We start from the raw sequence: 9,649 nt of genomic DNA, 5'->3' as shown, positions 1-9,649 counted from the left end.
TTTTCTTGTTATGGGTAAACACATCACTGGTTCGACCCTTGAGTTAGGTGTCTTTTTTGAGTGATTCATTGTTTTAAATGGCTAAACAAACTGAAAGCACATTGCTCTGGAAAATGAGTGAAAACACAGACAATGTCCAAAGAAAAACTTCACAAAACCTGGAGAACTAAAACCACCCAAATGCACTTTAAAAATGACAAAAAAAAAAAGTCTGGCTTCTTGGAAGAAAAATGAAGAAATGAGCGATGGCTTAAGACTTTTGAAAATGTGGTAAAATTCTGATAAATAACTGATAAAACTCCCACCTATACTGATATGTCTCTAAATGAAAGACCTCTTTATAGACTATTTTTCTGATTCTAAAATTGTTACATGACAACAAAAGGTGAACTATCACTAAAAACCATTAAATAAATTACAAAATTTAAGCTCACAATGTGTGATTAAAATGTATCTAATATGTTTACGTAGCTGTAACATGTAAAAAGAAAAAAATTAAATATATTGGAAGAAGTTGCTAAGGGACCAATTTGGATTCATCACATCAGAATAAGAAATAACAAATTTTATCTCCAAAGCAGAGACACATAAAGCAGATGTCATGAAAACACAACTCAGTCACTTGAAGGTTAACACTATAGACACAATTTGTAGTTTAGGACAAGTATGCAGGATTTTGATGGTTGAATACACACAGAAGCATGACTGTTCCACAAATAATTAAAGATTGAGTCTTTTTTTACCACACTTTACAGACATCTGTGCATTTTCCTTTTATTTTTGGGCCTTCTTTAACAAACTGATTCAGCTCTCCTGCCACAAGGGCAGCTATAGGAAATCTTTGATACCAGACAATGTCTCCATTTATAACTTTTATTACCTATTTATTTCAGGTTGAAAGCCATCATTAATTTCATAAAAGTTCTCGTGGAAAACAGATTTTTGTTAGTTATGTTTGTTTTTATGCAGGAAAAACAAGGTCGCATGGTAATACAGATTTGGCCTGTGATTTTTGTGACATACTGGCGTTAGAATGATAAGTCAGCAATGACTCGAGCTGAGGTGTAAGTTTGGATCACCTGCCGTATCTCTGGATTTAATGCTTGAAGCATTGCCAATAAGACAGATTCATTAATAATACGAGTGGCAAGAACAAATCACAGAGGTCAACAGATTACAAACTTTATCGCTTTTTATTCAAACTGTACACATACATAAGGCTTATCTCATTTTAAAAAACAAGTTTAAAAAAAAAAAAAAAGAAGACAAAAATATGAGTACCCCCCATAAATACATTATGCTTTTAAAAAATCAGTCTGTTTACTTGGTACCTTGCATATGTTGTGATAAACACTCGTATTCCTTCTGAAAACACAAACAGTGCAGTCAGCCTGGTAACACAGACCTGCTCTGCATTGTTAGGTGATGAGTGAAGTGAAACGTTTTCTAACTCAGTCCTACAAACAAATTGTACCCAGGCTTTGAGGTATGTGGTAAATTCACATGGGAACATTGGCATTTCCTATATACACACTGCTTTAACATATAATATGAAGACTGGTACAAAGTACGCAGTTTTAGTATTATTATTATAACAACACAAGGATTCAGGACACAGTACCAATACCAGCTCTGTAATACGAGTCATCCCTCATTGCTGGAGCGTTCCCGTTCATTACTTATGTGTATGCATGTGTGTGACCTATGCAGAGAAAATGTACTGCATGGAAAGAAACAAAAGCTTCAGGCACTCGTCTGCTGCCTAACGGCTGACTCAGGGTGAAAACATGTTTTTCTGCTTCCCCACAATGACTCCAACTGATTTCATTACTCAAGTCTGAGAGGTCATTTTCTCATTTGACCAATGCTCTGCGAGGAATAGCGGCCTGCGAAGCAGAACAAATCACTGATAACTTTATTGCTATTGTCACCAATTACAGAGGCGCCAGCAGCTGTAATCCTTTCACTATCTTGCAAATACAATTCAGAGAACTGCAGTGTCTGTCTCTCGTTTTAGCTGCATCAGCATTTATGTGATGTGAAACCTGGTAATTGGTGTTAATGTCACACAGAAATAACATTTTCTTTTTTATTAAACCTGTGCGGTGATCTGAGTTCTACTGGCACCACTTACTAAAAGGCTTTACATTTCAACACTACAAAATGCTCTGTCCTGAAAATGTCAACAGTAATAGCATTAAGTTTCCCTACTATTGTATGAAAAGACTGCAAGTTATTTTAAAATATATATATATATTAACTTGTTTTACTGCCCTTAGATTCAACACTGCTGAACTCCCACCTGGCTTGACCTTTTGACTCTCTGCTACCTTCCAGATAAAAACCTCAAGTTTCTCTGTGTTTTGAGGAGTTTCGTGAGGCAGCATAGACACTTAAATCATAACAATTTAACAAAAGTTCCAACATGTTCAGTCTACTTGGGAAAAAGAGAAACCTTTAAACACTTCAAGTGAAATTACAAGAAAACCGGCATGAGTGTGTACAGTCATCTTAATCCAGGATGAAACAAAAACCCATAGCAGCCATTCGAATTAAATCTGGATGGGTTGAAATGGTGCTTTGGATGTCTTAAAGGATCAAACGAACAAAAAAAAAGAAAAGAAAAAAGTCTTTTAGATAGGAGACCACACACAGAGACAAACAATGAGTTGGTGTGTCTTAATTACAGAGAGTGGAGGTGTATGTGTGTGTGTGGTCTCTGTAAGTGTTAGATCCAGGTCAATCTGTGGTGTAAATCATATTTTTTAACACTTAGGATAGATGTGCAAACAAATACATAAAAACTTCATTCACCTTCGGAGTGAACATTCAATACAGGAAAAAAGATTTACGGAAAAAAAAGGAAGCAAAAGTTTTGATTTGTGGGCAGCCACTTGGCACATAATGGCAGAGCTGGTGTATAAAACAAAAACAAACAGATTGTACTCTGCAAAATCTAACATGTGTATTAAAGCTTTTCAGTCTTTAGCTAAAAGCAGAGTAACTTAAAACGCCCCAAGTATTGAATTCACAGTCAGAAGGGGTGTGGCTGTTGGAGGGATCTGAACTTTGACCTTTTCTTGCCGTTTGCAGTCTTTTTTGTGACAAATTCTTAAAAGAGCTGAGAGGAAGTACATTCAAATAGTAATACAAGGATATAATGGATAATATGTGGGAAGTTTCATAACAAGTCTGGCATTACAGTCCAGTAATCATTATGATCATTTCAGCTAAAATCCAACTTTTTAAATGCAAAAGCAAAGATTGTGGGCAGAAAAAGAGAGAGAAGTATAACGAAATTTAAGCCAGCTTTTGTGGCACCTGTTAAAAGTTTTGGTTGTGTTCAAAGGCCTGTATTTGCCCCACAACCTTGTAACAGAAAAAACTGATCAAAAAATACATCCATAAGTGTGGTAAAATGAAAGCTATTCGACCTCATTCTCAGGTAACGGGAGCTCCAAACTTCACACCGTCGTCTCTCCGTGGCTGCCGTTACTGAGCCGCTTGTAGAACCGCCGCCACGACTGAAGCGTTTTCCCGGACCAGACCCAGAAACCGGAGGTGATCCCGACTATCATGGTCATCAGGTATTTGATCATGAACACGGTGAAGTCCGGGGTCATGGGGGCGAAGTTGTGCACCGGGCACGGCACGGCGAAGCGCTTGCAGGTCTGCATGTGCCAGGTGCGCTCCCAGTGCTCCCTGAAGGCTTGCTCATAGAAGTAACAGGCGATCACGATGGTGGCCGGTACCGTGTAGAGGACGCTGAAGACGCCAATCCGCACCATCAGCTTCTCCAACTTCTCTGTCTTGGTGCCGTCGTGCTTCATGATGGTGCGGATCCGGAATAAAGATACGAAGCCAGCCAGGAGGAAGGACGTGCCGATGAACAGGTAGACGAAAAGGGGGGCCAGGACAAAACCGCGGAGGGCGTCCACATTGAAGATCCCCACGAAACACACCCCCGTAAGGACGTCCCCGTCCACCTGGCCCATGGCGAGGATGGTGATGGTTTTGATGGCCGGGACAGCCCACGCGGCTAGGTGGAAGTACTGAGAGTTGGCTTCAATCGCTTCGTGGCCCCATTTCATCCCGGCAGAAAGGAACCAAGTCAGAGACAAAATCACCCACCAGATGGAGCTGGCCATGCCGAAAAAGTATAACACCATGAAAAGGATTGTGCAGCCCTCCTTTTTGGTCCCCTGAGCCACTGTCCTGTAGCCGTCCGGCTTGAATTTATCCACGCAGACTACTTGGTCTTCTAGGAAAAACCCGGCAGCATAGGCTACCGCCACCATAAAATAACAGCCAGACAGAAAGATGATGGGCCGCTCGGGGTATCGGAACCGTCTCATGTCCACTAGATAGGTGAGCACCGTGAACAAGGTACTCACACAGCATAGGATGGACCAGATCCCGACCCAAAGACGGCCGAACTTTACCTCATCCTCTCGGAAGTACATGATCCCGGTTGGTTTGGTAGGTTCGCAGGGGGCTCCGCAGTCTTTGACCCCCATGAATCTGTAGCCCAGGTAGGAGGGCACTTCCAGCTGCAGCGGGCAGGAGAACTGGTGGTACTGGTTTGGTTGTGAAGGGAGCTGGTTCGGTCTTCCCATTTTGGGAGGGAGAGTAATTGGGTCCGGTGCGAAGGGAGAAGAAGAGGAGGGCGGGGTGCCCGGTTCCGACGTATTCTGGCCGACGCAGATCTCCCCGGCTCCGTGGACGGGGAAGGCCTCGCAGCGCAGCCGCTCCGGCCACTGGAAGCCGAATTTATTCATCAGGGCTTCACATCCCTGCCGTGCCCGCTCACACAGGGACCGACACGGGGGGATGGCCTGCTCCAGCACGGTGCACACGGGAGCATACATTGAGCAGAGGAAAAACTTCAGATCCGCAGAGCATTGGACCTTAACGAGCGGGTAGAACTGGTGCACCTCAAGTCCGGCGTCCTCCTGGTTCGTGTGGCCCAGGAGGTTCGGCATGATGGTCTGGTTGTAGGCGATGTCGGTGCAGAGCGGGATGGAGATGGGCTGACAGAAGCCGTGTTCCGGGATGGATATTCCACTCTCACTGTTGTAATGCTGGGCAGAAGCGGGTGAGAAAAAGGAGAGCCCGCACAGCAGCCACATGATCCGCAGAAACACGGAGCCAGTGGTGAACCTGGCCGCCGCCATAGTTGAGGAGGAGGGGGGAGGGAAGGAAAAACTTTGATCCAAGTAGTGCGACTCAAAAATGGTGGAAAATGGAAAGAAATTTTCAATAAATGTCCCAATACTTAACTAGAAGTCCAAGTAATTTCAGTTAAAATGATTGTAATCGACTTTTCTCCCGCGTGTAATGAAGATAAATCCAAGAGAAACACTCGTCATGTCATGACTTCTTAATGGTCTTTGTAAGTGACTCCAAGCAGTCCACTCTGACTCCCGGTTGGTTCAAAAGTCCCGTTTTCTCCAAACAATGCAATTTCACATTAGTCCAGCTTACTTAACTTTTACAACTACTTACTTTAGCGCTAAACGATGTAGGATAAAGGCGTAAATGCCTAGTATTTCCACTGTTTGTCGACTTTAGTTCGCGCAGCGAGTCGCTTCACATGCTGGGCGGTTGGAAGTCCGGAGGCTCGCGCTCCACACTCTGTGCAGATTCCACCGGTTTCCAGGCGCCCATTCCATTCACTGGACCCCCTCCCCTCCGGCCGAGCGCGAGGCGCCTTGAAACCGCCGCAGTGTCTCGGCCAATCACCGTGTTTGTTTTCCTACAGCAATCGTTCCTGATTGGCCGTTGCACCCCCACCACAGGAAAATATGTTACAGTAATTACATTACACCAGAGATTTTAACAAATAATACCCAATTAATCATTTTTTTCTGTATCATACGATTTCGCCAATAATTGTGTGTTTTTAACACTTGAAATTAATGGTCCAAGTTTGGGTTTAGTTCTGAAAAACAAAACAAGTATGTAGGTTAATCCTAAACATAAGAAATACCTCATATTCTCTTTTTGTAGATATACACACACACACACGTATTGTTTCTTTACTGGGCTGTAAAGCAGAATAAGAAAAATGAGATATGCATTTTTATTTGTCCCAAAAAAGTTGTGAAATTACTTTGTTTCAGCAGCCATAACTTTAAGCAGATCAATAAAAAAGCTTAAAGAATTTAGATCAGCACAGTAAAATAAATGCATTAGCTCAATGCAGTAAAAAGGCAGGAGCACAAAAGTGAAGCAAAATACAAATGATTTGTATTAATAAAAATCTAGATATAATACAATAAGCAAAAATCTAAACAAAATAAACAGAAATGAAGTCCAGTTGCCACTTTTGTGTATGACAACTGTTCAGCTCTAATTGTGTACTAAAGGACTTGATTTTTGTTTTTCGTGTTTTATCAAACACATCTTTTAATGCAGTTTTCTCTGTTCAGTGTGCAGTTCTCCCCATCGCCCCACACAGTTGCTACACACAGCCACTCAATGTGTGCAGGACATGTAAACACTCTGCAGCACAGTGAGCAAACCATGAAAAAAAAGAGAAAAATTCACGAAAAAAACCGCTCAACCACAGAAAGTACCTGTTGCTGTTTAAGGGTTTTATGGCAAGCACTCAGATGCAGCTCTTGAGCTGATATTCAGTATTGTATGGAGGAACAACAGCCAAAGGAAGAGTAATTTGGACTGGCAGCATGATCGATCTGCTCAAAGGCAGTGTGGGAGGTGCAGGCGGTTCCTGGGGGCCTTGCTGCATTTGGTGTCTTTCTACCCTGAGTGGGATAAAAGAGGGTGGGGGTAGGCTTGCAGTGGGGGAAGGGACAGGAAGAAGAGAGAAGGTCGAAGAGGGCAGGGGGAGAAGGAAAAGGAGACAGAGTAGGAAGAGAAGCTGAACCAAAAGGAAAAGGTTTAGAGCTCTGTGCTGTAATCTGCAAAGAAAACTCAGTATAGATTTCTGACTGACCACACAAAGAGATTCAGCACCAAGTTCTCAAGCGTGCTTGTGCTTCATGTGATACAGTTGACCATAATACTACAAAAAAGACTGAAAAAGTGTTTTAGTCCTCAAAGGAAGGAGCTACTTTTTCACATTTACCAACCAAGTTCTTTCCCAAAGGCTCAGCTCATTGCTTGCTAGACAGTTGTAATCCCCCCAAACAGTCATCCTCAGTTTATCCATAGCGCTACAGCTATTGTCATAACAAAGACGAAGAAAAATGAACCAGGTGGATGAGACCAGGTTCAGTCTTACGTGTTTTTCTTAGTTTGTGCTGAATTCTCAGTTTTATCTCCTTCTTTAAAGTTATTTTATAACCCTTTCTATTTTTCACATGTTGTGCATTTTCAGTTGCCCTCTGTGCATGCATGTGCTACAACTGTTACTCTGCATTTAACAATCAAAGATGCCCACTGGCATGCCAAGACAAGTTTATTTTTGCCTGAATCGTTATCTGTCTACCTAAGGCCCGTGATCAGGGTGTAGCCCACCTCTTGGGGACAGAATATACTTGGCTGGATTACACATTCCTTACAACGGGAAGTGAGAAAATGATTTACTCTTGAGTGTCCATATTTTTATTTTCACCACTGTCTACGGATTAAATCTGGCTGGTGATACGTCCCCGCATGTCACCACCTTATGTTTCTGCATGTCATTCCCATCTGCGTATTTGATTAAGTTACAAATGAAAGACAGCTCAAACAAAAACAACAAAAAAGCAATAAAATTCAGCAGCAGAACCTACTCAATCCTTCCCCAAAGTGGATTCAGTAACATCTTTAAAAAGTTGTAAAAGGCAGACAGATTGAGGAATGTTAGGGTTTTGTTGATAAAAATCAGTTTAAACCCTTGTTGATAATGTGCTGCCTTTGTTTCTGATCTAATCAATACACACTGACCCTAATGTTATCTTACCAGGCAATACACTGATTACTGAAAAAGCAGGTTTTATTGATGGTACAAGAGGAGGGGAAAAACTAAACTGCAAAATTTACCAGGATACTCAAAAAAAGACATTAATATGATTTGGCAAGGGTCACTCATTGTTTGCATGATGTTAGAAAATAAGCAATTACATTAAAGTGTGAGATATGTAGGGTAATAGGGTTATTAAAGGACAGCCCAATCAGTGTTTCCAGCAGGAAAGCTAGTTTCACTAATGCAGAGCCGATTGACGGTGTAATAATCAAAGACTCCAGCTATTAAAGCTATTGATTTTGAAAGTAAACTTTGATTTCTCAGGAGTGTAGTTTGTCAGACAGCATCTGATTAGTGTTACAGACATGGTGATGTTATACACTAGAGTGAATGAATAAATGGACTGAAGCAATAAATCAAACAATCACGATTACACAATGGTCATCGGGGCATCTGGACTCTAATGAAATATAACAAAAACCATTTAACTAGTTTAATCTGGCATATGTATATAATTCAAGTTAAAACACTGCCTAAAAACCCACACGAAAAAGTAACATAAAAGGCTTTTCCATTGCAAAAATTGCAATTTCAAATTCAATTACAATTATGAAAAAAAAGGTCATGGAGATAAAACAGTTAATTTGCTGCATTCCTTTTCGCTGCAGTGCTCTTGTTTTGTCTTTCCTTTACATCAGTGCACTTTCACCTCTCTCTGAAACTCCAACCTCACTCCCTGACATGTGAGAGGTTTAGTCCAGCTTGAGGCAAAATGATAGAAAGACAGACTTTAGTCAACAAAAACAGCAAAACCAATTCAGCTGAATCACTTTGGTTTCAAAGAGTCAAATGGGAAACACCAGTTTAAAAGATAATTGATAAACAAAGACACATTAAACAATGACATTTTTTGACAAAGAAAGTCGAGTTCTTACATTAAATAACGGTGACTAAATTTGACATTGATGGGCAGCAGCATCTTAAAATGCAATTTATTTATGAAAGTGTCTCTTTCACATTTTTCCTTTGCTATATAATTACAAATTTGAGTAAAGTAAACAAACGTAACTGGAACACCCCCACATAAAACTTCCTGACAACAGTATCTTCCTCCCAGCTGGCAATGTGCCACACCACAAAAACTATCCAGGTGTACTCAAGGAAAACATAAAAAATACAAGGTTTTGAGCCAGGCTCTAAACTGATCCCACTCTGATCTAGGGCTTGTGGGATCCATCAGTGGACACTTAATTCATGTAGGCCCTCCTACACAGCAAACCACAGGACACAAAGCATCTTCTCCCAATGTCTAAGTGCTAGACTCTACAGGACGCTCCCAGAGTTGCACATATGCGATATTAGTGAAAAACAAAACAAAACAGAAAACAAAATGTTATTAGTGGCAGGTCTGTGAGTATTAATGTCAGTGTGGTACTCCAAGAACATTACCTAACACCAACATTGCAAATGGTCATAATTTTTACAAAGTTGTACCATGAACATTACTCTGTGGTCAAAAAGAATTAAAATAAAATTTCTAGAACTACATGATAAATCAATAAGTCAAACCACCAAAGGCCATCATATTCATCATATTCACTGGAAAAAACAAAAAGATAATGTTGACCATTTCCATAACCATGCTTTTAAACTGATTTATATTTGTACATTTTTTACAAATCCCCATCCATAATATTTTGCAGATTCACTACACATACTAATATGTACATGCTCCTC

General features: G+C 40.9%; 1 protein-coding gene across 1 annotated transcript; it reads right to left on the bottom strand.

Moving 5' to 3' along the window:
* LOC146500893 (frizzled-7-A-like) lies at positions 1-5,693 on the bottom strand. Its single transcript, XM_085135652.1, has one exon. It carries the CDS (start codon positions 5,172-5,174, stop codon positions 3,465-3,467), a length of 1,710 nt encoding a protein of 569 aa, XP_084991778.1. The 5' UTR covers positions 5,175-5,693; the 3' UTR covers positions 1-3,464.
* Positions 5,694-9,649: the final 3,956 nt, after the last annotated feature.

The sequence above is a fragment of the Neolamprologus multifasciatus genome, chromosome 16 (genome assembly GCF_963576455.1).
Source record: "Neolamprologus multifasciatus chromosome 16, fNeoMul1.2, whole genome shotgun sequence".
Taxonomy (NCBI): domain Eukaryota; kingdom Metazoa; phylum Chordata; class Actinopteri; order Cichliformes; family Cichlidae; genus Neolamprologus; species Neolamprologus multifasciatus.
The sequence above is the reverse complement of the archived record's forward strand: the minus strand, read 5'-3'. Positions and strand labels throughout refer to the sequence as shown.

Coding starts and splice junctions, on each gene's coding strand:
- LOC146500893 (XM_085135652.1), bottom strand. CDS start 5,174: ATGGCGGCGGCCAGGTTCACCACTGGCTCCGTGTTTCTGCGGATCATG.